The sequence below is a fragment of the Condylostylus longicornis genome, unplaced genomic scaffold (assembly GCF_029603195.1).
Source record: "Condylostylus longicornis isolate FDR11 unplaced genomic scaffold, ASM2960319v2 ptg000044l, whole genome shotgun sequence".
NCBI lineage: Eukaryota > Metazoa > Arthropoda > Insecta > Diptera > Dolichopodidae > Condylostylus > Condylostylus longicornis.
In genome coordinates, this window is record NW_026578013.1 from 9,916,440 (window position 1) to 9,942,024 (window position 25,585).

The 25,585-nt window shown below is 26.8% G+C and overlaps 6 protein-coding genes across 9 annotated transcripts; 2 read left to right on the plus strand and 4 right to left on the minus strand.

The window, feature by feature from the left end:
* Positions 1–238: 238 nt before the first annotated feature.
* LOC129610304 (BCL2/adenovirus E1B 19 kDa protein-interacting protein 3) lies at positions 239–2,008 on the minus strand. The gene is made up of 4 exons (XM_055522838.1): positions 1,604–2,008; positions 924–1,266; positions 656–808; positions 239–598 (listed from the first exon to the last, which is right to left on the minus strand). Exons 1-4 carry the CDS (start codon positions 1,632–1,634, stop codon positions 547–549), a joined length of 579 nt encoding a protein of 192 aa, XP_055378813.1. The 5' UTR covers positions 1,635–2,008; the 3' UTR covers positions 239–546.
* A 1,034-nt stretch (positions 2,009–3,042) lies between these two features.
* LOC129610104 (protein ABHD18) lies at positions 3,043–6,173 on the plus strand. 3 transcript variants are annotated; one of them, XM_055522467.1, is made up of 8 exons: positions 3,043–3,097; positions 3,205–3,402; positions 3,744–4,008; positions 4,066–4,178; positions 4,241–4,379; positions 4,440–4,529; positions 4,593–5,407; positions 5,716–6,173. In XM_055522467.1, the coding sequence occupies exons 2-8, from the start codon at positions 3,314–3,316 to the stop codon at positions 5,852–5,854; spliced, it is 1,650 nt and encodes a 549-aa protein (XP_055378442.1). In that variant the 5' UTR covers positions 3,043–3,097; positions 3,205–3,313; the 3' UTR covers positions 5,855–6,173. The 3 variants fall into 3 exon arrangements, 2 of the variants coding, with proteins under 2 accessions (XP_055378442.1, XP_055378443.1); XR_008697071.1 differs by lacking the exon at positions 3,043–3,097 and adding an exon at positions 5,466–5,614 and having other exon boundaries at positions 3,109–3,402; positions 5,716–5,841; XM_055522468.1 differs by lacking the exons at positions 3,043–3,097; positions 3,205–3,402 and adding an exon at positions 3,439–3,587.
* Positions 6,174–6,310: 137 nt separating this feature from the next.
* LOC129610105 (synembryn) lies at positions 6,311–8,127 on the minus strand. Its single transcript, XM_055522469.1, has 3 exons — positions 7,955–8,127; positions 7,194–7,905; positions 6,311–7,130 (listed from the first exon to the last, which is right to left on the minus strand). The coding sequence occupies exons 1-3, from the start codon at positions 8,033–8,035 to the stop codon at positions 6,355–6,357; spliced, it is 1,569 nt and encodes a 522-aa protein (XP_055378444.1). The 5' UTR covers positions 8,036–8,127; the 3' UTR covers positions 6,311–6,354.
* Positions 8,128–9,484: 1,357 nt separating this feature from the next.
* LOC129610274 (ubiquitin-protein ligase E3A) lies at positions 9,485–19,495 on the plus strand. 2 transcript variants are annotated; one of them, XR_008697081.1, is made up of 11 exons: positions 9,485–9,933; positions 14,838–15,545; positions 15,889–16,595; positions 16,661–16,899; positions 16,958–17,267; positions 17,333–17,541; positions 17,811–17,992; positions 18,051–18,543; positions 18,609–18,794; positions 18,862–19,119; positions 19,188–19,495. XR_008697081.1 is itself a non-coding variant. In XM_055522796.1 (10 exons), the coding sequence occupies exons 1-10, from the start codon at positions 9,890–9,892 to the stop codon at positions 19,012–19,014; spliced, it is 3,231 nt and encodes a 1,076-aa protein (XP_055378771.1). In that variant the 5' UTR covers positions 9,485–9,889; the 3' UTR covers positions 19,015–19,224. The 2 variants fall into 2 exon arrangements, 1 of the variants encoding a protein (XP_055378771.1); XM_055522796.1 differs by having other exon boundaries at positions 18,862–19,224.
* A 1,731-nt stretch (positions 19,496–21,226) lies between these two features.
* LOC129610246 (60S ribosomal protein L27a) lies at positions 21,227–22,253 on the minus strand. Its single transcript, XM_055522748.1, has 4 exons — positions 22,168–22,253; positions 21,928–21,994; positions 21,622–21,869; positions 21,227–21,377 (listed from the first exon to the last, which is right to left on the minus strand). Exons 1-4 carry the CDS (start codon positions 22,168–22,170, stop codon positions 21,249–21,251), a joined length of 447 nt encoding a protein of 148 aa, XP_055378723.1. The 5' UTR covers positions 22,171–22,253; the 3' UTR covers positions 21,227–21,248.
* A 1,665-nt stretch (positions 22,254–23,918) lies between these two features.
* On the minus strand, positions 23,919–25,515 carry LOC129610312 (vacuolar protein-sorting-associated protein 36). The gene is made up of 4 exons (XM_055522848.1): positions 25,299–25,515; positions 25,134–25,242; positions 24,482–25,077; positions 23,919–24,430 (listed from the first exon to the last, which is right to left on the minus strand). Exons 1-4 carry the CDS (start codon positions 25,392–25,394, stop codon positions 24,059–24,061), a joined length of 1,173 nt encoding a protein of 390 aa, XP_055378823.1. The 5' UTR covers positions 25,395–25,515; the 3' UTR covers positions 23,919–24,058.
* Positions 25,516–25,585: the final 70 nt, after the last annotated feature.

A 25,585-nucleotide genomic window follows, 5' to 3' on the forward strand; every position in this document is an offset into this window, starting at 1 on the left:
ATTTTTTAATTTTGTTATTTATGGGGTCTGATATCTGATGGATAATTAATATTTAAAGAGTTTTTTTGTATTTTGGATTATCATTATTTAAAGCGTTAATTTGTAGAAGTGTATATACACATATCGTTTTTTCCTTCTCCTGATAAATTTATATTATTGAGTTATAGTTGTATTCCCTGTTATCATAGAATTATGCAAAGACGTAAATAAACAGAAATTTTCTCCAGTTCATTTTAAGAAATCAATATTTTATTTTAGACAATTAACCAATTGTAGTTTTATTTAAAAGAAAAATTTCAAACCTTACAATAAGCTTATTATTATATTTTTTCCTTAATTTCAACATATCTTTTATTCGGTTTTGTGATTATGTATAAAAAAGGGATATAAAAAATTATCTGCCGATCATAATATCAAAATTTATGAAATATCTTCTCGTTATCAGTCAACATACTTAAATAATGTGCTATATTTTGTATCATATATAATAAAAATATAGTAAAATATATATGCAATATGGTAAATACTTTTAATATACTGTTGGCCTTATTCGATAGTAATTCGAGTAAAAAGGAGTCCTCTTTTACTTAACCACAAGCTAAAAAGAAATTTTTGCTCCTTTATATAATTGAAGAATATACTTATTACGAGTTACCCAAGTCCAGCTCCAAGGAGAAGTGATAAAACGTTTGTTAATACAAGAGAATACATCACATTTCTTGAAAATATTGAAGAGTTACCAATTTTAGCTGAACGAATGGAATACCCTGGTGGGATTTTGCGTTTTGGATGCTCAAAATTCCAATCCCTGCAGTAGAATATAGGAAAGAAAAATTTATTTCAGATTCTATAATTGACTTCTACAAAATTTAAGGAAAAGTAGTTTTGAATACAAAAATTTAAATACATATGTAAGATATTACTTGATACGCTTTTGATCTGGTCGACTACTCCATCTCCATATCCAATCCAAGCTAAAATTCTCGGAATCTTTTCCTGCATCCTTATCTTTTTTTAAGCAATAATTAATATAAACATTTTTGAGTTCATTATCTGGACACAACTCTGTATTAGGGCTATTTGGTGGTGATTTTGGGCTACTGCGTGGAGTATCGCGTCGAGAACTAGCTAAGGATACTACGCGACTTGACTGATTTGATTCTTTTTGAGCTTCCCGCAACAATCTTAGATATTCGTCACCTGAAGAAAATGGTAGAGGTGTTATTTTGTCTGGAGTATTCTGTCCACTAAGTTCAATCCAAGAATCTGAAATATTGTGAAAATGTACTGATTTATACATAATATGTACAACATAGTTTTAAAATTAAAAATTAAAGACTTCTATACATTTCTTAGCAAGTTTAATAATCATTAAGAAATAATACATGTTTGTAAACTTAACATATATATAACTACATACATAGGTATACCTATAATAATATACATATAATTTTTTCAAACTTGTTTTGTTTACATATTATTTATATTCTTGAATTGTTTGCCTTCTTTGTTTTGTTACCAAAGCTTATGTAGTATAGTAAATATGTACGTACACACAAAAGAATAACTAATTTAGGATTTGTCATTTATTATTTTTACTTACCAGTTAAATTAAGAATCGGAGTTGAAGTCATTTTTTAGCTATTCAGCTACTTCTTTGTTATAAGAAAAAACAAAATCTGTTTGTTTTTTCCAAGTTGCTTTTTTATGTTTAATAATAAAATGTATTAATAGATGATTTTATAGTTAAAACATGGACATGTAATAAATTTGAATCTTTTTACGCATTTGTTAAAAGTTTTCAAAATTCCCTAACACGAATATGAAACGGAAATTATCGTAATATCAAATCACTCCCAACTACAAGTATTAATTAATTTCAAAATAGCCTTTATACTAATTTTTTTTATTTAATTTTTTGGATTTCGTTTTTCTCCCTTTTTCTTGTTCGTCTGCGATTGTTTTCTAAAAAAACAACAAATTGCAAATTATGAAGACATTTGGTTGGGTAGCCTAGCAAATTAACAAAGCTTGCTATTTGCTACAATGTTTTGCTACATGATATAAACAAAACAATAGGTCTGTTCGTTTATCAAAAAGGGTACTAAAATTATTTTTAATTTTTATGACTAAAAACTTTATTTTATATTTAAAACTAGTCAATTTATAACAAAAAAAATCACTCCTGGTTTCTCTAAAAGATTGGTATGTATATGTAATTCATGACTCAAATTAAATAGTAGATATTCTACTATTATATGCCACTAATACTAATCTGCTACTAGTAGATTCATCTACCATTTAATTTGAGTGTGTTGAGAGTCGTATATGTAACCTACGTTAGGCATCATATTTTGTTTGACGGCAAATAATGGAAATTAGTCTATCTCATGGATACATTCACATTTTTTTCAAAAGTAAAATCGCGACATTTAATTTTTTAAAAAAGTTTTGGAAAGTGATCAACTGGTTTTTATTTTGTTTATAATTTTCGTAGCATATTCGAAAATTTAATTTCGCGTAAAATTTGATTTATCAAAAATTTCGGTCTGATATATAAACATTGATCAAACTTTATAGTAAATTTAATCTCATTCTGTGTCTTGTATGCTAATTTTTTAACCAATAAGTTTTTTGTTATACTTGGCAATGTTGCTTTTTAATCTAGTACAAGCCTTCTTAAATTATAAGTCACGACCCCGGGATCGCTTAAAAAAACTGCGGTTGCAAAAGGTTTTAATATTAAATATTTAAATACACAAAAAAAATATACAAATTTCAACTGAAAACAAAAAAATTGATTTTTTTTTTAGTTCTGTAATTTTTTAACATACCGTGTATGTGTATTTCACAAACAAATGTTAGACAAGTCAAATAACAATATGCAATAAAAAAGAGGCACATCCAACACATTAAATTTTTTCATGTTATCTTACTTTAATACGGAATCCCTATCATTTATGTTACTTGCGTAATTTTATATTTTATGTTCTTAAATGAATTACATTCTTTTTTTTTATTTTTATATGGGATCACCAGGAAATTCGTAGTCATAAATGGGGTCGCGAATAGAAAAATTTTAAGAAACACTGATCTAGTAAATTAAACTATATGTATCTCATACATATCTCATACATCCATTAAAAATAATCACAAAACTAAAAAATAATGCTTAATTTTTATCTTAAATGTGGTTTTCCTCAGCTATAATTTGTACAGGGTTTACATTGGAAATCAACCTGCAGATTGGTGAAGATTTTATCACATACATAATTGCAGAAAAGCAAAAAATTTAAAAACAATTAATGCGAAAATGCCAAGTAAATTAGATGGTTTTTATCGACGATTACTTATTACTAGGTTTTTCGAGAAAGGTTGGGGAAAGCCAGAAAATTTGCAAAGGTGAATAAAATGTACATATCTTACGTAAATTATTTATGAAATAAATAGAAAATTTTAGAAACATACTGTATTGTTTTAAAATTCTTTTCGAATTTAAAAAATATTCTAATCATGAATAAACAACTAACTCCATAACATAAAGTTAGTTGGTAGTACAAAAATTTTCTAAATTTTATTTTAACAAGGTAATTTTATAAATGTGCATATATGTTTTTCAAATTATGTATCAATTATATATATACACAAGTGCATATTTTTAATTTACAAGATATGAATTTTGTGCAATTTTATTCAAAACTAGTTTTTCTGCATATTTTGAAAATTTGTTTTCCGCCTTCCAGGATTTTTGAATTCCGCAAAGTTATATCAAATAGGAAAACATGTTTCAAATTGGTTCCTCCTGATTATCCAGTGGAAATAACAAAGGAAGAAAAGTCATCGGATTGCACGATTCTTGATGGAAAATTTTTTTCGCCACTTGAGTTACATTTACCAGGTCTTATGCCAAAAGAATTGCATGAAGCGCATTTTCAAGTCATTTTACCAAACAAGTGGAAAAGTAAGCATAAACCAATGTGCCTTCATTTAGCTGGAACTGGGGATCATGTATGCATTCAATTTAATAATTTACGGTCAATTTGTTATGTTCATAAATAATTTTAGTATTTTTGGAGAAGGCGAAATTTAATTGCTAAACCATTACTGCGAGAAGCTAATATTGGTGCTATACTTCTTGAAAACCCCTTTTATGGAATCAGAAAACCTGAAGGTCAAATGTATACCTATTTATTGACTTTGTTAAAAATTTTTTGCTATATAACTAATTACGTTTACGCAGACGATCAAATCTGCATAATGTTTCTGATATTTTTGTCATGGGTGGATGTCTGATTCTTGAATCATTGGTACTTTTGCATTGGTGTGAAAAAAATTCTTTTGGGCCATTAGGAGTAACAGGTCTTTCTATGGGTGGGCATGTAATATTAGTTAGAATTATTAATTTATCATAAAGACTTGAACAACAACAATGTTTTTAGATGGCAAGTTTAGCTGCCACAAATTGGCCAAAACCTTTAGTTTTAGTTCCCTGTTTATCCTGGTCCACAGCATCCTCCGTTTTTACACAGGTACAACAACACATATATAATTTAACCGATTTTTAGTTCAATTTTAAACGTTAATTGTTTCAGGGTGTCATGAGTCAATCGATCAATTGGGATAAATTGGAAACTCAATATTATTCTGACGGAAACTATAAAGAAAGACTTTCAAAGATGGTTCATGTCGTAGACGATGCTTTCATAGCAGGTCAAAAATTTGTAAAAAATTTTAATCGATCAATGAAAGAGCTTCGATCTGATATAATGGAAATAAAAACTTTAGAAAAACAATCTAATCTAATGTGCATATCTCCTGCAGAGCATAATGATCCTAATATTATACAATTAGACGAAAAAAATGTTTTGGGTTTAAGTCAATCATTGCATAATAAGTTAATGTCAAAGAACCGTTATGAGTTAAGTAATACTGAAATTAATGAGCTCAATCAAAAGATAAAACTGATTCAGGCAAAAATACGTCAAAAAAAGCAAAAAAATGAGTTGCAGAAATTTTACAAAAATGACCAAGAACCTGCTGCAGTTTCAATCTCTCAAAATAAAGAGCTTCAGAAAAATGATTCTTCTTTAACACGTTTGATGAGCTACATTTTGCCAACATCGTCTCAAGACAAGTCAAAGCATGAACGTATTGATACGAAAAAAATCAAATGGTGGGAAAGAGAGGCTCTACAATTCATGAGAGGTGTAATGGATGAGTGTACCCATTTGAAAAATTTTTCGGTTCCATACGATACATCTTTGATTATTGCTGTTTGTGCTAAAGATGATGCTTATATCCCTCGGGATGGATGTACCAATCTTGAAGATATCTGGCCAGGTGCAGAAGTAAGATACTTAGACGCTGGTCACGTTTCAGCTTATGTTTTACACCAAAAGTTATTTCGGTAATGGAACAATTGTTTTAAATCTAAGTACACAGTTACTTAATATAAAGTGTTTTAGCTTTTTCTTGAAATAAACCTGAATTGTTTTCGTTCCAACATATGTGACTTCTTTGTTGATATCCCAATCAATCTATTGAATTAACGAATACGTTTTCGTAGCTAGTTTTCTTCGGAATTTTTATTTTTTAAGTTTTTATTTTGCGAAAAGTATATTTTATTTACATGTATTTTTGTTAAAAAATAAAATCAAATTTTAAAATAATTTTTATAGATATCCAATACATATTTAAAAATAATATATTTTTTAGGTCATGCATAGCAGAAGCTTTTGAACGAGCTAAGAAAAAAGCTGAACAAGATGACTATTTTATGGACTGTGAAAATTTAAAATCAGAAATAACATTTGCTGAGCTCAAAGCAAAATATGAAAAAACAATCAACATGTAATTATTGCTTTTGTTTTAGTTTATCTAAAAGTGGTTAAAAGTTTTATTCAATATAGATAAAAATATGTATAAACAGAATTTTTTTCTTTTGTGTATATAATTCATTATTGTAAATAAATTATTATTATATAGTAAAATTTTTTAATATAATACGTTAATTTGAAATATTTTATTCAAATACTGCAAGAACTAAAGTTTATTTAAATTTTATTGAAGTTTGTAATTGAAAATGTTAATAGAACAAGAAAGTTCGCAAATGCAATCTGGAATATATTATTTTATTAACGTGAAGGAGGGATTCGTGTATCTTAACTGTTGCATATCCATTATAGCGCAAGAGCATTTAATTATTATATATATATCGTTTATACCCAATTTACATATGAAGATTTTCAAGCGAGTCTACACTTCTTTGGCCAAATCATTTGTTCTAATGTTTTTGGAAAACTCTTAAATAGGATACTACAAGAATTATGTATATTAACTATGTGTTTCCATCACTTAACTTTTATTTTTATTTTGATTTTGCTGTTTGGGCAATTCTTCTTGAAGTTGTAAAATATGTTCAAGTGGTTCCGGCTTTCCATCTTCGTTTATTCTACATGGTTGAACAATTCCTTGCCTATATAATTGGTCCATAAGATTTGCCAGTTTCATAGCCTCATATTCTTTCTGTTCTTCAGTCATGCCTTCCATAGGATTCTTTCGTGGCGATTCGTAACACCCTAAAATCGGGTTTATATTATGTGCTACTCTTTTGTATTCTTCTGTATCACTATCTTCACTATCAGATGAATATTCGGTGTTTTCTTTTTTTCTTCCATCTAATACGCCTTTTGATGCCAATAATCCGGCGGCATTACCATAACCAGTGTGCTTGACCATTCTTGCAACGTTTTCTTTGCAACATACGAATAAAAGTTCAGCAGATAAGTCTCGTATTATTGTATCAACTGATGTCAAAAACCTACATAAATGATTTCGTAAATCATTACCAACTTCTGGCCTTTCATTAACATGAGTTAGAGGCGGAAGAATTACAGATCGTATGTAGTGCCTCATAGTTGAGTTACATCTTACACATTTGACTAGAACAGATAGCATAGGAGCTAATTTTTCCTTATCCGCACTTTTGAGACAAATTTTCAAATGTTCTATAAGCACTTCCAGACTCTTGACACATTGGCCTTCATAAGCTTTTTCGTTTTGATTACATTTTTCCTCTCGAATTAGAAGCTCCGAAAGCGAACTTGTAGGCATATTGGTAAGCAAATTAACTACAAAAAGTTGAATTTAATATACGTTTTTTTATAGATACTGAATTTTTTTTTAATAATTACCTGTATTACTTACAACCAAAATATTTTTCTCAGAGTCCATATCTGCATAAGAAAATAGAATATTTCTCAGCACAATTATCAATCTATTATGAAGTGTTACATTCTCGTCTGTTGAATTATTATTCGCTGTTATGTTAAATAAAACTTTTAAAATTTCGTTTATTAATTCTGATTGCTTGTCAGACTTAGTTTCTTTAACTTTAACGTCCAACCATTCAGTGAGATAAGTCAAACCATTAAGATCGTCTTTCACTTTTTGCCTTGTTTGTTGTTCGAGAGCTGTTATTAAAAAAAGTAATTTCATATCAAAGAACTCAATCTCATGATGATGAGCTGTAGGGCTTCGTACTCTACGTAAAATACCATCTGTCGCAGAATTTTTAAGACACAATTTTTGGCATTCTGTATTTTGAAATACTAAATTACAAATACATTTTAAAGAAGCTATGATTGTTTCGTCTGAATAACTTTTGCGCATGTTCGTTACATTATTTGGACCCAAATCTGCAATGTTTAACAAAATTTCTAGATCTTTTTGTAAAGTTATAGAATTCAAATTGTTTTTATCTCTAGTTAAAATTCTAATTGATGTCAGTACTTCTAAATATATAGCAGAATTTTTTGGTTCTCTTAAAAGTGTAAATAATGAAATCCATATTTTTTTCCATTTATCATCAACATTAAACTCTGTAAACTCAAATAAGTTTTCATACTAAAATCAAAAATATTAGAAGCTAAACTTTTGCACATATCTGTAATACCTTTTTATTGAAATCGTCCAAAATTATTTTTATTTTATTTAAATCACCAGATTTCAAAATTTCTAAATCTCCAGATTTCATTTTTTTGCCTCAATTGATAGAAAAAATAAATATAGTCAAATTCTTTTACCGTTCTACAGTACGGAGTAATGAATACATTTGACTGAGCTGCTTTTGCTTTCTCTCCTCTGAATTAAGTGATGCTGTCTCACTTTATTGAACTGTTTTGATGACAGTTATCATTATATGCTCCAGAGCTGCCGTTTTAAAATTTAACAGAAAATAAAAGAAAAATTTTTCTTGAAACTTTGTGTTAAAAAACGTATGTCATATTTTATTACAAATTTTGTGCATGAATCAGTTTTTCAACAGTGCACATTAAGAAACAAAGTGGACTTTATCTAAAAAAATAAATAAAAAAAGAACAAAAAACTATAAATATTAAAATTTAAATAACAAATATTAATAAAAAATTTTGGAATTAAGAAAAAATTAGGAAATAAGAATAACTAAAAGGTTGAGAATTAAGGTTATTTTGTATCTGCCCAAAAAATGCAAGCTAATTTGAAAAAAATGAAATACCTTACTCTTTACTAATATTGTTGCACTTTTTGTAAGCGCGTTAAAAGGTGTTGCTTCAGCCTATTTTCACATATATTCCGAAGGAATATAAAGTTAAAAACACAAATTATTTGAAACATAATTTAATATTTTTATTGGAAAAATGCTTTACATGTTTTACTTAACGCTTTTGCTGTGCTCTTTTTAGATCATCGCATTATTTGACAGCTCATTTTTATAGCCCTTCGTTTGGCACTGCATTGACATGGAATCCTTACTATTTTCGACTGTATCAATCTTAGTCAAAGTATAACTTATTAAAACCAATAAACCCTCCAAAAATTTCTATAATAATAAAAAAAAAAATTAAATCCGTTTTCGCCTTATTTATCTTAACCTATGTTTTTAGGGTTGCGACAAAAACAATGAATGAACAACAAATGTCAAGAACAAAAAAATGTATATATCCTTTCAATTTGTAATTTTTAAAAGTAATGCGTAAAGTACACCTCGTCAGTTGTCTCACGTATTTCGTGCTCCAACTTAAGAATATGGATTCAATTCATTTTGACATATTCGTGAGCGTTTATTTAGATAGATGTATTTTAAAAAACTTTTAAGATAATAATTTTGAATTTTGTTCGAAATACATTATTTAATATGTATGTATATAAATCAAATTTGAAACTTAAGGTATTTTTTAATTGCATGGATATTATTTTATTTCTAAAAGTTCGAAATTTGCAATATTATTTTGCTATATTAGTAATATGGTAGGGTATAACTGTTGTATAATCATTTACTATTATAAGATTGACAGATGTACAAAGAGTTTGACATTCGTCCTAGTAAACTAGTGTAAGCATAGAATAAAATTCAATTTTGCATTGCAATTCAGTAATGTCATTTTAAAAGCTCAATGTAATTTTATACATATTTTGAAAAATTCAATTAAATAAATACGAAAAATTTAATTTTAATAAACAAAGAAAAATTTAAACATTAAAACACATTAGTGCTTTTTTTTATTACGGCCTCAAGGTAAAAACTAAATGTGTTTTAAAAACTTATTTGAAAGTTTTAGGTTCAAGTAGGTTGAAGATGAAAATTAGAAGAATATCCACTAAAAAAATATGTCTCTAGAGAGGAATCATTAGTGTTAATAAGTTTCACAGTAAGAAAAAAATTTAAAAGTGAAATTTATCTAAAAAACTAAAAGAGACTCTGGATGTTCCTAATATATAGCAATTTCGGTTTCGTTATTGCATAAGTGTGTGTAAAAAAAAGAAAATTCATACGAGAGGATATCAAAAAGTAACAATAAGTATAAAGACCATAACAAAATTTTTGGATTTTTTCTAGCCTGATATACTTATGAACTCTGAAAAAAAGGAAAATTTGGACGGCGAAACTTCAAGGTATGTTTTAAAAGAAAACAAATACTTTTAGGGCAATGACAACCTGTAAAACTAAATGTGTTATAAAAAAATTATTTAATATTGGCCAATTCTTTTTTAGAGAATAACAAAAAAATAAGATATAATAAGTAGCTATTTAGAGGTATTATTTTGCAAGATGTACCTATTAAATGCAACAACAAACTGATTTGAAATGTTTTTGACAATGTTGTCAATCGCATATTTACATCGACATTTTATAACTTTATCGTGTTTCAATTTATCAAGTGATTATAGATAATAGATCTTTAGACAACGGTTCATAAAACCTTTTAAAATTTTTGAAAAGGCATCGATATAAAATAGTGATTTTCGATAACAAGTCAAATGTCATATACATAGGTACATACATAAATCCCTGCACACAAATTTGTATCTACTGCTACTCATTTTGCTGAGATTGCTTTTAGCTTATTTCATAATAAAATACATACTATATTTAAAAAGATCAATATAAAAAACGCCGAAAATTCGGTATACCTGTAAACTGCCCAAAATAAATCCAAGCGTGATGCATTTTTAATAACAGCTGACTTTAACCAGAAAATTCATTTTTCATTCTAAATGCATTCAAACCATTTATGACGGCTTATATGCATTTAGAGCATCAAAATTGGATAAAATTTTTATTTCGAAAATCCGAATTTTTAAAAAATTTCACTTGTATTCAATGTTAAGGAAATCTTTACAAGTCAAGGTTATTTTTACTTATATAAAATTCTTGAAGTCTTGAATCAAGCTGTACTCAGTATGTTAATTTAATTTTTGTTGATCTCGGATCTTCGGATCTACGGACCACTTTCATATTTTTAACAAAAACTTTTTTTTATCAGTAACATACCCACATATGTATGTATAATTCATATATGTTTTTAATTTTGTTTTAAAACTAAAATCAGTTGCAAATATTTTTGTTTTGTTACCTTAAACATAAAAAACATTATATATATCAATGTTGTGCACACAAACAATTTAATAAATAATTTACAAGATTTCATATTTTCTGCAAACAGTTTCTTGGGATTTTCGCGAGAGAAATCATTTGTATTGTATATAAACAAAGCATTAAATTGTATATTTACATACATATTTAAAATTGTATTTTACTTACATAAATAATATCCATGTATATTTTTGCTATTTCTGTTATAATCTCTTTATCTTTAAGTTTTATATTTTTTAATGTTTGTTTTTACTCTAATTTCATTGAATTTAATTTTGATTCATGGTGAACTTATTATATTCTTTGTTTTCTTTTAAAGAGATTTTAAAAAGTAAAACAATAATTTACAATACCGAAAAGATACACAAAGAGATTTTAGCAGAAACGAAATTTTAATTTCATTTTGCTTTGCAAAATTATCTTAAATATCTTTCATTTTAATTAGATAGTTTACAATATACCATGAAAGTGAAGAAACGTAATTTTTAATTTATTTAAATAAGAGCAAGAAAAAAAATTGTCATTACGTTAAATAGTATTACATGCAGTAAATAAATATTTATCGAATTAAGAAAATAAACTTAAAATTGTGTGAAATTAAGAAATTTTTAAAAATTTGTAAATTTAAATATTCAATACAAAATTTAAAATGCGATATTATAATTATTAGTGAGTATAATTTCAAATAATAAACTAATTATAAATAAATTATAGTATTCGTAATTAACAAAACTTTCTTTTTATATTTAAAATTTTATTTGCTTTATGAATTTTGAAAAAGTGATAAATTCCAAACGCAATGTTTGAGGGCATGAAACAAAAAATTTAGATTAGATTTCATGAAAAATTTTTATCGAAGTTGAAATAGTTTTTTTACGATTAGTTTTTTAGCTAATCTGGGTATCTAGGTTAATAAATTAAATCATATATATAATTATATAAAAATCACAAAAACGTATCAAATATTTTGAAAAATGCATGACTGCAAATTTTAAAATTTTTTCAGTAACTTTTAATTTTTCAGTACTTCAAAAAACATCTTTTATATTTAAAATTAAAATTCGAAATTAATAACTTCATATCTGCTCTTACATTTTGACTACATATTTACTATAGTTTAAATTATTATATGTAAATATATCACACTGAAAATAAAAGAGTATTGCAGCTAAATTGTGTTTGAAATTTTATTTTGTATAAAAAGAAAAAAAAGGAAATGCGTTGAATAAGTTTAAAACGTTAAATAAAAAATAAAATTCTTTGAGAACAGTTTTTTGAGTTTTCTTATAAATTTTAAAATTTTATAAAAAAGTTCATAAAAAATTTATAAGATTTTCATTTTTGTTTTGTGTTTATGTTTGGCTGAGTCCTACAATGAACTCAATATTTTTAATATTTTAGTTCATAAAATATCATTTAAGGTGAATGCACCAATTCATTTTCAAAATAAAATAAAAGTATTCATTAATTTTTTTTTATTTTTATTACAATATAAGGTACTGATGATATAAAACAATTATGCGACATTAAATATAATTTTAATAGGAAATTGTTAAATTAATTTATGGCTATTAATAATTTAAAATGAATATTTATCTGCATGAATTATAAATTATTTTATTTTATAAAATGAAATATTAACGAATTTGAGTTTTTTTATTATGCGAATTAATGATGAATACATTAGGATTAAATATTTCGTAATTTGTTGAAAGTATAATTGTTTAAAAAAATTGATTAAGGATATATCCATGTCCCATCTAAATATTTGCAATTCAATTTGAAAATGCTTTATTTTACAAAACTGAACATACGGTTTTTGACATTGATATAGGTATGTATGTATGCTTAAATATTTATAATTTATATACATTCATATATTTATAATTACTCAGTTTTTTCTTTTTCGTTTCAAGTAAAGTTCGACCGCATTTTACATACTTAGTCAATGTATTTCAGATATAACATATATGTATGTATATATCCGTATGAAGGTATCTATGATTATTTAAATATCCCACACATGCACGTATTTATTGTGTTCTGTACATAAAGTAGATTCAATGCCCTGATGAAAGTGAACTTTCATTTAATTTTGGTTTGTTCTATCTTTTTTTTAAGTAATGATGTACATATGTACAACTTACATAAATTTACGGAAGTGTATAATAATTTATATTTGTTCATACATACAAACATACATATATATTATATATGTAAATATTTTTACGCTTTTATTTCCATATGAAAAGCTTCCTACTTTTTTCTAGTTTCTACTTAATTATTCAAAAATTTTTATTTTTAACTTTTTCATTTGTTTCTTTTTTTGTTTGTATGTAATACATTTTCTTTTGCAAAAAACTAAAAATAAAAAAAAAAATAAATTCTATATGTATGTGCTTATGAAGAATAATTATCATTCTTCGTTAATTTTCCATAATATCTCTGGGATAAAAGTAAGGTAAAGAAAAAACCTACATATCTTTCTTGGTAAAAATATTGTCCATAAATCATAAAATATTGTTTTACAAAAATATCCGTTAACAAAGGAAAACAATATATTGTTTTTGGATCAGCGGAATAAATGATTTTGAATATTCAAAAACTTCCATACTTAAAGCTCAAATCTAAATCTTTTTATAAAAAATACTTTTACTTTGTTTATTTTTAGTAATTTTTTCTATCTTTGTTTTGAATTAAAAATTTATTTTTAAAAGAAAAATGTAAAGACGTAAAACCATAAATAATTTATAAATCTTGTTAAAAGTTTGAGTTAATCAAAATGAACGTGACTTGCAAGAAGGAAAACTATTTCTAAAAAATATTTTTTGAATATTTATGAAAATTAATAATTTACATATGTATGTATGTATGTGGGTTCATACTGTTATTATATAACATCCTTAATATTAATATTAAGAAATTAACTAAATTGCATACTTTTTTTAACTTAAAATTTACCTTACTTTAATTGCAAAAAAGTTTATAAATTGTATATTTCATTTCATTGTAAGAATAGGACCTTTTATGTTTCACATTTTGCATAATATTTTTTAAATATCGTTATCATGCATTTTTAAAATTTAACTCAATTAATAGTTAAAAAATCGATTTAATAAAATTTATTTTTTTTCTGTTTCGTAGTTTTGCTGTATGAAATTTGTAGAAAAACTCTCCCCCATTTATTGTTAACATTATTTGTTATTTCTTAAATTTATCATTTAAGATCCTTCAAAATTGCCTGCATATAATATGTATGCATATATGTTTTTGCATGTTTTTCTATTCCGGAAATATTTTTCTTTCTTCACGAAAATCTTTATTTTATCAAACTTGTTATTTTAATCATTAACTTGTCAACTTAGACCCATTTTTTTGTTTTTCATAGTGATGTACTTAAAGAATAAACGACTCTTTGTTTTAAAATCTCTTCGTTTTTTAGCTACAAAATTCTCTAAGTACTTTAAAAACTATAATTTTTTAATGCTTTATAAATTATTGGAAGCTAAGTATACTTACTGATTACTGAAGTTTATTTTACTGATTTGAATAGTAATAAAATTTTTGGATGAAAGTACAAATAAACTTACAGACGTAAGGTTATTTGTTATATGAAAGATCTATGAGAGATTTCTCTATTTGACTGATAAACGAATCTTTTTGTTAATTTTAAAAATAATTGCAAATTTCAATCTGCATATTTAAGTGTAATATTAAATTTTAGTATGTAATAATGTAAAAACAAAGAATTAATTTCATAAATTAATCAAAAAGTGTTTAATATCAATTAATTTTTGTTCTGAGAAAGGGTTCCTTTATGAAATATTACAAGTTGTCTATGCTCTAAAAAAGTCATAACTGCTCTATCAAATAACAAATAAATCTGCAACTCTTAAAATTTTTTACATATTTTTCTAATCAGAGATACTGAAGAATCGTCGTCTGTTGGCGATAAGCCCGATCAAGTAAATAATATTTATAATTCTGAGTCAAGCGAAACAATACTACCAATTGATCAAAACACAAAAATAAATTGTGACTCAAATTTAACTCAAAACGATAAATTAAACGTCACTGATCCAAATTTATTAGGAAATATTATCACTAATAAGGACGATTTAGATTCTGAAACACCTTCAGATTCTGAGCAAGGTGTTTTAACAAACGATTTCAAAACTTTTCCTGCTACTGAACATAGTTTAGATTGTACACCCACCTCTGTAACAACTTCTTCAAATAATCATTCAAGTAATTGTTTAGAAGAAACAGAAGAAATGAAACGCGCAGCAGCTAGAAAATTAATTGAACGTTATTTTTATCAACTCTTACATGGTTGCGGAAATTCAAATTGTAAAAACAAATATTGTGCATCTAGCGGGGAAATAGAAGAATTAACACCAAATCAAGCTGCAGCTAGGGCAATACAATTATTTTCTCAAGATGCAAAATTATGTGATACTACTCAAATCCAACCTTCAAAAATAGCTAGAACAAGTCCTTCATCCTCTTCGAATGTATCAGAGATTTTAAATACTTCTGATGCAGGACAATCTAGTTCTTTTTCAATTGAAAGTAATAATTCGAATAGTTTATTAAATAATCCCGAACAAAGTTCAAGAGACCTTAATGAGTAAGTATTTAATTAAAAAAAGTAATGAGTAAGTATTTAATAAAAAAAATGCGTATGCAGTACAAGAAATATTTTAGCAAGAATAAAAGTATTTTACGTCGCAGAAAAGAGAGATTTCTTTTCCCACACCTAAAAAAATTTTTATACATATTTCGGAAAAATATCAACATTTTCCTTGAAAAATTTTTTGAAGAAATACATTTAAAAGCTAACAACAAGGACATAAAGCATTTCCTATTCAAATATCTAACGAGTTTATTTATTTTTTTTTGTTTATAGTTTTTATTGCTTAATTTGTTTGTTTAAATATACATAACTATAAATTTTTTACTTTCTTTTTTAGCACTTCGTACCCAAGATCAACTACTTCAAATACTTATAAATTAAATAATAGAAACGATGGATCCACATCATCGTCGAATGCGACAACGCCGTCTAGTCATAGTAGTAGTGCCAGTGCATCAAGTGGAACGACAAGCAGTTCTAGTGATTTAAATTTGTCGTCATCTAGTCATAAAATTAAAAGGAAACCAGTTTCAAGTCCCACCTCTTTTTTAATTGTCCCTATAACATCTCTTGATGAAGAAAAACTTACTCAATTAATTGATGAGTGTAAAAGTGTCAAATCATACACAAAACTAATCAGAACAATCGGGGAAGTTTTTAGTTCAACTCAGTTACTATCTGGAAGTTTTCGTAAAAAGCCTAAGACAAAAATAGATGAAGTTCTTGAAAAGGTTTCTGCGGATTTAAAAAGTCTAAAGAAGGAGGATATACGTTCACTTGAAAGTGATCCTGATAAAGATGAAGATAGTTGTGCTTCAGAGAATGCAATAGAAGAAGAGGAAGAATTTAAAATAGATATAGAAAGCTTGAGAAGATCAATGGAGAAATTATTTTCTCTTGATTGTCCTATTTATGAAGCTCTAAATAATGGATTACATAGTTTATCGATATTATTGACAGTTGATTTAATGACAACAGAAAAAAAAGATTATATCGAGAATGTTATATATATAATGGTACTCGTCTATGAAATAATGGCCATGGGTATGAGAAAGTTTTTTTTGTGTTAATTGATAACTATTTTTAACTAATATATGAATTTTAATTAGCACCGAGTGAATTTTTGGAGAATGCTTTACCTAATATTTGTGGTGCTGCAGCGCATTTACCGGTTTGGGCTGAAGCGAAATTGGCTCGAATTTGGGCAGAACACTGCAAATCTAGTTTAAACCGTCTTCTTCAAACTTTACAACAGTTAATAAGCTTGCAAGTTATTACAGGAAATTTCGGAAGATCACGTTATGTTGAAAATAGTGAAGTAATAACTAGTGCAACAAAAGTTTTAAAGGTTGGCTTCTTATTAGCAAATTTTCAAACAAATTGCCAAAAATTAATTTTTTCAACAGATTCTGTACTATGCAAACATATTAGCTGGAACAATAGATTCAACAAAGTTATGTGAAAACGAAAATGGTAAAGACTCTCCAACAAATACCTTTCAAGATGATGATGATTTTATGCTATACACGCATTTGAAAAATCGTGAAAAGAAATTAATAGAAGATAGTTTGGAAAAGGAGTTGGGTGTTTCAGCCATGGATTGTCGAATTCCACTAATACCATTTGAAGAATTTTATAATGAACCTTTAAGTGAAACTATTGAAATGGACAATGATTATTTATATTATAAAAATTATACAATGGATATTAGACCAAGTACTTTAATGATCTTCTAAAAAAATTTATTGGATTTTTTTTAAATTAAATTTTTTTTATTGCAGATAGAAAATTTACGTTTATGTTATATTCCTTTATATTGACACCAGCGACCAAAGTAGTTGCGCTTTATTACGATAGTCGTGTAAGAATGTACAGTGAAAGAAGATTAACGATATTCCAACATATTAGTGATGGAAATGGTGCTGGACCAAACCCTTACCTCAAGATAAGGGTGCGACGCGAAAAACTAATTGAAGATGCTCTTTTAGAAGTAAGTAAAATAATTACAAGAATTTTGTATACTACTAACAATACGATATGAAAATATAAATAAAAAAATTGAAGCAACGTACTCTTACTTGATATATGTATGTACATTAGTTTTAAATTTGTTTCACACTTGAATAACAAAAAAAATCTGTTATTTACATACGGTTTTTTTTTTTAATTGAAATTTGTAAAGTTGGGAAAAGTTATCATTTTTAAACACACAGAAAAGTATGATATATAATTATAAACACGCAATTTATGTATTTACAGCTTGAGATGGTTGCAATGGCAACTCCAAAAGATTTCAAGAAACAGTTAGTTGTAGAATTTGCTGACGAACAAGGTATAGACGAAGGAGGCGTATCAAAGGAATTTTTCCAATTAGTTGTCGATGAAATTTTCAATCCGGATTTTGGAATGTTTGTCCATCAAGAAGATACAAAGACTGTATGGTATGTAATGTGCACAATTACTTTTTGAAAATTTAAACATTAAAAATTTGTTGTTCAGGTTTAATTCAAATTCTTTCGAAAATGATGCCCAATTTACACTTATAGGGATTGTTTTAGGTTTAGCTATATATAATAATGTAATTTTGGCTGTGAATTTCCCAATGGTTGTTTATCGAAAGTTGATGGGCGGTAGAGGCTCATTTTATGATTTGGCTGACTTTAACCCAATAATTTTTAAAAGTTTAAAATCTATGTTAGATTATACTGAAGTTGATATGGAAGATGTTTTCATGCAAACTTTTAAAATAAGTTATACAGATGTTTTTGGTAATCTTGTTGAACACGAATTAAAAGAAGGCGGTGCTGATATTTTAGTTAACCAAGAAAATAAATTAGAATTTATTGAATTGTATGCCGATTATTTATTAAATACTAGTATAGACAGGCAATTTAAGGCATTTAAAAAAGGTTTTGAAATGGTGACAGATGAATCACCATTAAAATTGTTATTTAGACCAGAAGAGATTGAATTATTAGTTTGCGGGAGTAGGGTGAATATTCTGAAGCTATTATTTAACATATTAGTTAAAATGACTAATTTTTGTTTAATCTGCAGAAATTCGATTTCATAGAATTAGAAAAGTCAACTGAATATGAGGGAGGCTATACTGAAAATTCTCAAATAATTAAAGATTTTTGGAATATAGTGCATGGTTTGTCGATGGAATCCAAACGAAAACTCTTAGAATTCACAACAGGTTCGGACCGAGTACCAGTAGGAGGTTTAAGCAAATTAAAATTGGTAATACTGAAAATTTTCATAACATTTTTATTTTGTATCAAATATTTCTAATTGTAATTTTTTAAAGGTAATTGCAAGAAACGGGCCAGATTGCGATCGCTTACCTACCAGCCACACATGCTTCAATGTTTTACTACTACCTGAATACGAAAATCGAGAAAAATTGGAAGATCGACTTCTGAAGGCCATTAATTATTCGAAAGGATTTGGAATGCTTTAAAAAAAATCGTACGTTTAAGTAATAAATCCCCACAAACTTTGAATGACATTTCATAATTTATTTTGAAACAATAAACAATAATGCCTTACCTATATTTTTATCAAGGTAATGTAACAAACAAGCCTTATTTATAAGCAAAATTAGGAAAAAGCGTAGTTTTTTTTCTCTTTTAGCGTTAAAGTAATAAACGTTTTTTATTTTAATTATTTCCTTGAATGCCTTTTATTGAAAGATTTAAAAGCTTACAGTAAATGGAGGCGGTGGAATGTGCTAATGGAGAAAGATGCTCATATAATACACATATATTATGTACCTATGTTAAAATTTGTAAAAACTTATTTGCTTTTGGAAGTTTTACTCTAAAACTTATCCAGTGCGCATAAAATTTAATTTTTCTACGCAATAAAGATTGAATAAATGTAAAAGATTGTAATTAAGTGTATCACTCTATACACAAAAGAAATAAAAACTTAGAACAGTATGATTTTTCGTCCTTTTTATTTTAAAAATGTATGTTAATATCATGTGATTAGTAAAGACGTTTGTAATAAAGCGAACTTATGTTAATTTAGAATATTCATTTAATACTTGCCACATTTTTTCTACCATGTTAGAAAATAATGGAAAATTATTATCTATGTATATTTAGTACATTGCTCATATAAATGTTATATATATACATATATGTACATGTAACTCTTAAAAAACCAAATGTATTTGCACTACGTATTACTGAATAATAAGACCCTATTTAGATGCAATATCATAAATTTTTTAACATAAATATTAGGGCTAAGTTAGTACTTTCGGCCAATTTTAAAAGTGATATACTCATAATATACGTATATTACATACCTATGCATGATGTATGTAAAGTAAATGTAAAGCTTAAACCGTAAAACAATTACGAATAAACTGCGAATTACAACTTATTAGCTTTTCTTAAAAGTGATATGGGTTAGTGTGTTACTGGATGTGGTTCATTAACTAACTTCGTACAAGGAGCTGCAAAAATATTTGTGTGACAATCAATCCCAAAGCAATTTATTAATAAAAGATATTTATTTTCTTATTAATAAATTTAAAGATTATGTAAAAATAAAAATTTTTTGAAAATTTGCAAAGCAATGTTTGTACTTCTATACCTTCATATACATACATAAATTGAATAGAGTTGTTTTCCGCGTTATTCGTTTAAAATTATTAAATGTATATAGTAACGGATGTTAGTAGTAAATTTTACACCTTTTCTATTTTATTTTTTTACAGAAATAAACTTAGCATTCGTCTCTTGATCCTTCAAAATTAATATGCAATAACAGTTTCAGATATAAAATATGAAAATAAATTTTCAGGCATAATTTTTTTTAGTTTATTGCATGTGGGTAGTGAAAATTTTATTGTACGGGATTTTTGTCAATACATACCAGGAAAAATATCAAAATAGAAAAAGGCGGTTTTATATAATTTAATCAGAACTAAATATGGACTAATAAACTAATATAAATTTAATCAGAACTATAATAAACTCGTTTTAATGTAAACACAATATGGTAAATGTACCGACATAAGTATGTAGTTTTGTGAAGTAGATTAACATTGTATAAACACACATGTATGCATGTATGTACTCCTTCAACTCAAACATGAAACGACTGCAACTTCGTTTAAAGATCAAAATTGAACAGCCTGATACTGGTTAAGATTCTGTGACATAATTTTATCTTTTCAATAGTTTTATTTTTATAGAATTATAGATACGTAAATATGTATTAGCAAAATTGGTTGTGTATTACATTTACAGTGCCATATTTCTAAATAATTTGTGAATAAAAATTCATTATTTTCATTTAAAATACTTTTTATTTTAAAAAATTTTTTAAGTTTTTTTCTCCAGTCCGGAAAGGTGTTTTTTTCATCTGGAATAAAAATGTTTCATTAGCCTTTTTCATTAAAATTTTCGCTTTGTTTAGTATTTTTTTAAGTCTCAGTTCAGTTATGGTAAATAATAGATTCATTCACAGTTTTCTGACAGGTTGTTTATGTAAACATCATTGAACAAAAAATATAAGCTCAATTTATGAATGTAAATTTACAACCTTCAAATATTTTTCATTGACCAATTGACAAAAATATTCATTTGTAAGTAGATTAGAAACAATTTACATTCATAAAAAGAATATTTAACAATATAAAATAATTCAAATTTAAATCACCTTTATACTTAAAAATTCTCAAACTTTTAACAGGCAAACACCACCAGCCTTTTTAATTTTGTCTTCAGCTTTTTTTGAAAAATATCTCGCTTTTACAATTATAGGCTTCTTAGGTAGGTGACCCCTTCCTAACAATTTGTAATATCCCTACAAGTATGAAAAAACTTTTAAATATTTATGTACATTTTTCTTATTTAATTTTTCATAATCAAACGCGTTGTTCTTAATTCAGAAACATTATCGTGTATACATTAATTTTTTGTTATTGAAAACAATTTAAATCACATAATTTAAAATATATTTTTTTTTTACGAATATGGTCCAATTGTTTGCACTGGTTTTTAAGATTACTGATAACGTAAGAGTAATAAGCAATGAAAATAATACTTACAAATTGTACTAAATCAATAACTGGTGCCTTTTCTTTCTCTTTCTCTAATTGTTGACGCTTTTCTTCTGGTACTAACGACCATAACTTATCTAGATTAATTGTTGGACAAAATTTATATTGTCGTCTTAAATGATAATTCCTCATGCCAACTTTCCCGAAGTAACCCGGATGGTATTTGTCAAAATTAATGCGATGATGATGCATACCACCTGCATTACCACGTCCACCAGGATGTTTACGGTGTTTTCCTGTTTTTCATTTCTTTTAGTTAATTCTAAATTTCATGTAAAATATTCCAAAAATTACCTATGCGACCATGTCCATGACTGACATGTCCTCTCAATTTTCTTGTCTTCTTTCTTTTTTGGTTGGACTGAAATAATTGTTTATATTCTTAGAATATTTAAAAGAACACAAATAATAATCATATTAATAATTTATTGCACAAAAAAAAAGTGCAACTTCTTATTCAAATCGTAAAATTATGAATGGATGTTTAATAAAATTGCAGGTACAAATTACATATAATTTTCTCAAACAACTCACCATTTTGAGGTTTTTTCACGAAAAGGAAAATCTATATCCCTTCCTTTGACATTTAGGTATTATTCAAAACTTTTAAACAATTCTCTTAGAGGCGCTACTAGTCTCATTTTTTGTTTTATATAGCCATGTTTGCACGACAAATTCTTATGTAGGTACAATTCTGGAATGAAAACACATAAAATGTCAATATTTAGTCCACTGACATTACATTGCTTTTTATATAGAAAACGTAAAAAAATAAAGTTTTATTTCGTGAACTTTTTTCCTCATCAAAAATTTTAATTTTATTTTTTGACAACTTTTCATAATTTTACTTACTACATACTTAGGCATTCATATAAAATAACTTAGTTATATTTTTTATAACATAAATCCTGACAATCCGTTTTTGATACCTTTATCTGACAATGTGTTCTTTTATATCATTTGTCTGAGAGTGTAACTTTTTGTTGTGTATTTTATTGTGTTTTTGTAATATTTTTTTATAAGTTATTGATATTTAAATTGTGTCGGCTTTGTAAAAGAACGAAATGATCCCAGTTATCAGGAACTTATAACTTATGTGAGTCCTTTTTTAGAGATTTGTCTCATAAACAGACTAATATGTAAAATAATAAGTGAATTATGTATAATAAAATAATTGCTTATTAAATTTTGTTTCCATTTTTATAAAAAACAAGACCAGGTGACCTACGTTTTTAAAAAACGTTCATTTTCTAGATGATGTAACATAGGAGCTTTCGCCAATTTAGCACAGGGGGCAACCTTGACTACTGAGCTTTAATTTGGTGTATGAGTTATCACGCTATCTGATCTGGTTTAGGGGTTATTGAGAAAAATAAAGTATTGTAAATGCTATTTTATACTGAATTTTTTTCTTCAATGAAATTTGCAACAACCGTCCAAAATGGTGTCTCTTCACTGTTTTACAAATGTTCAACTTAACAACCGAGTTTCCCTAACATTTGCGTCTGTGAGTAATGTAATGTCGAGTATATATTCCATACATGCAATCAAACCACGGCTGACAGACATATTTTTTAATAATGTCAAGAATCAAACAGTTTGTAAATTTTACATTGGTTGAATTGACGCAATTGTTTAGTTGGTTATTTTGCCCTAATTTATTTCATAAAAATTATAAGGATCTTCATCTTTAATCTTTCTGAATTTGATTTCTTCTTTTGTAATAATTATTAACAACGCAATTAAAATTGGAGAAGATTAAAGTCTTTCTGGAAAATTAAGAAATTCTTAAGGGTTAAATTGGACTTTATTTAAAAAATTAAGTTTTGTGCATTATCTTGTAGGAAAAATGTCTGACAAGAAACCAATATTTTGAGCCACGCATCAAAAAGTTATTGCCATTGCGTAACTTAAAAAATATTCTGCAGTATACGAGAAATATCGTAAAGTGGTAACTTAAAAAATATTCTGCAGGTATACGAGAAATATCGTAAAAGTTTCAATTGTATTATAGACAAGAATCATTTGCTTGAATTGGTTTGTGTTTACAATTAAAGTATCGAAATTTTTACAACATAATTTCTCTTCGATATCAATTAGCGATTTGATCCCCCAAAAAACCCTTTAAAAAGCAAATATGTACATGATAATTAATTATATTAATAGGCATAAAACATATTTAAATATATCGTTTTAAATTTAATTTGTTATTGTTCGAAATAAAAGAAAATTATTAAGTTTCAATATAGTTTAACGCAATACACTTCAAGAAAAACATTAATGTCTAAAGACAAATAATCTTCGTTATTATTGCATCTTGAAAAATTTGAGTACATACATATGTAAATAAAAAAATATAAAACACAATAATATTTGCTCTTAAAATTTATTAAGCAACTGCTTGTTTGTGTTTGGAAAACAATATCTATCTAAGAAACAAATTTGGATAATACCTTAAGCCTTCTATTGATTCATCCCTACAAATTTTACCATTACGCTCTGCAGCTAAAAGACGTTCTCTTGATAATATCATTGATATTCCGAAGAGTTTAGCCAATTCTTCAACTGAAAGTGATCCATGTTCTTCTACCTTTTCGGCAGTTTCTATAGATACATATTTTTCTTCTTGGGATTCTAGTTCTAATACCATAGCTCCGCTAGGAAATTGCCTTAATTTGATGGGTCCATTTAATAATCTACAGGAATCTAGTACATCTTCTGGGGAAAGAAGTTCCAAACCTCTAGCTCTATTAATTCTACAGTAGGCATCCGCTAAAGACATCATACCCCCAATTTCCTGGAAATTGTTCTAAGAGTTAAAATAACAATGTATTTGTAATTAAAATACCTCTATAGGGTCCAGAAGTATCCCACAAATTTCATTAGATAAGCTTTTATAGTACTCAGACGTACTCGCAAAACTATTTCGTGTAACAGGATCATCAATTCCTAAGCTCATAAGATAAGACTTAAATTTAACTGTTTCATCCTCTGATATTTCTCCTTTTCGTTCTTTTATTTTTTGGCTTATAGCTTTAGATATTCCAACCATTTCTTTTGCCATTGTCATAAGAACCTTCAAATCCTGGAAGGCAGCAGCTATACTTTCATCAGTCTGTTTCTGTTTTTCAACGATTGATCTTTCAATACCAGTTATGCCTGTTCTAAGTTTTATTCTAGGAACCACTTCAGTTTTTTGTGTAACGCTTACCATATCCACACTTGTAGATTTTATTTCCCAAATTCTTGCGTTTATTGTCTCCTTAATAGTTTCGATAAATTCGATAGCTAACCCATGCCTTCCCGATAGTTTAATAAAATGAGCACTACTTGAATCAAAGGGTCCCGGTGTCTTGTCTTCTAAAGGAGGCCGTAAATTAAAAATAACACGTGTTTTCTTACCAAATATAAAAGAACTTGCTTGTTCTTCATCAATACCAACAACTTAAAAGATAAAATTTCAGTAAAATATTAAATAAACTAATTATCACTTGCAGTACCATATTTAAAATGAAGGCACAATATAACTTCTCCTCGAGATATTTGACCTGGTTTTCCCCAAAATAACCTATGTGTCGTCAAAACCACTTCTCCATCCTCAAAATGAGTCTATTTAAATTTAAGGATTATTCCTTAGACTTCATTGTAATAAACTAAATACGTACTTTCTCATGCCCATTGTAAATCTTTATGTTATCATGTTTACCCACAAAGCTTTCATCTTCTTGAAGTTTTGCAGGAACATATTCAAACCGGTTCATATTAACACTAATCAATTTTCTAATCTCTTAATTCGATAATCGGTATTTTGTATAAAAAAGTTCTCAACATAGCTAATTCTAAAATTATTATTAAGCAAATTTTATTTTTTTGAATGACATATTGACATCAAATAATGACATAATTGTCTTCTTTTCTGACGAAGTGACATCATCAATGAATTTCGAATGCT

What these genes read in the sequence shown, in the direction of transcription:
- LOC129610304 (XM_055522838.1), bottom strand. Translation starts at nt 1,634, where the DNA reads ATGACTTCAACTCCGATTCTTAATTTAACTG. An exon ending in TCCGATTCTTAATTTAACTG is followed by an intron (nt 1,267 to 1,603) that starts GTAAGTAAAAAT and finishes ACAATATTTCAG; the next exon opens with ATTCTTGGATTGAACTTAGT. An exon ending in CTCCTTGGAGCTGGACTTGG is followed by an intron (nt 599 to 655) that starts GTAACTCGTAAT and finishes ATTTCTTTTTAG; the next exon opens with CTTGTGGTTAAGTAAAAGAG.
- LOC129610104 (XM_055522467.1), top strand. Translation starts at nt 3,314, where the DNA reads ATGCCAAGTAAATTAGATGGTTTTTATCGACGATTACTTATTACTAGG. An exon ending in TAGCTGGAACTGGGGATCAT is followed by an intron (nt 4,009 to 4,065) that starts GTATGCATTCAA and finishes AAATAATTTTAG; the next exon opens with TATTTTTGGAGAAGGCGAAA. An exon ending in AGAAAACCTGAAGGTCAAAT is followed by an intron (nt 4,179 to 4,240) that starts GTATACCTATTT and finishes ACGTTTACGCAG; the next exon opens with ACGATCAAATCTGCATAATG.
- LOC129610105 (XM_055522469.1), bottom strand. Translation starts at nt 8,035, where the DNA reads ATGAAATCTGGAGATTTAGAAATTTTGAAATCTGGTGATTTAAATAAA. An exon ending in TGGACGATTTCAATAAAAAG is followed by an intron (nt 7,906 to 7,954) that starts GTATTACAGATA and finishes TTTTGATTTTAG; the next exon opens with TATGAAAACTTATTTGAGTT. An exon ending in TTTGGTTGTAAGTAATACAG is followed by an intron (nt 7,131 to 7,193) that starts GTAATTATTAAA and finishes AACTTTTTGTAG; the next exon opens with TTAATTTGCTTACCAATATG.
- LOC129610274 (XM_055522796.1), top strand. Translation starts at nt 9,890, where the DNA reads ATGAACTCTGAAAAAAAGGAAAATTTGGACGGCGAAACTTCAAG. An exon ending in TTGGACGGCGAAACTTCAAG is followed by an intron (nt 9,934 to 14,837) that starts GTATGTTTTAAA and finishes TTTTCTAATCAG; the next exon opens with AGATACTGAAGAATCGTCGT. An exon ending in GTTTAAGCAAATTAAAATTG is followed by an intron (nt 18,795 to 18,861) that starts GTAATACTGAAA and finishes AATTTTTTAAAG; the next exon opens with GTAATTGCAAGAAACGGGCC.
- LOC129610246 (XM_055522748.1), bottom strand. An exon ending in TCATGGACATGGTCGCATAG is followed by an intron (nt 21,870 to 21,927) that starts GTAATTTTTGGA and finishes AATGAAAAACAG; the next exon opens with GAAAACACCGTAAACATCCT. An exon ending in TTATTGATTTAGTACAATTT is followed by an intron (nt 21,378 to 21,621) that starts GTAAGTATTATT and finishes TCATACTTGTAG; the next exon opens with GGATATTACAAATTGTTAGG.
- LOC129610312 (XM_055522848.1), bottom strand. Translation starts at nt 25,394, where the DNA reads ATGAACCGGTTTGAATATGTTCCTGCAAAACTTCAAGAAGATGAAAGC. An exon ending in GTGCCTTCATTTTAAATATG is followed by an intron (nt 25,078 to 25,133) that starts GTACTGCAAGTG and finishes TTATCTTTTAAG; the next exon opens with TTGTTGGTATTGATGAAGAA. An exon ending in TACTTCTGGACCCTATAGAG is followed by an intron (nt 24,431 to 24,481) that starts GTATTTTAATTA and finishes AACAATTTCCAG; the next exon opens with GAAATTGGGGGTATGATGTC.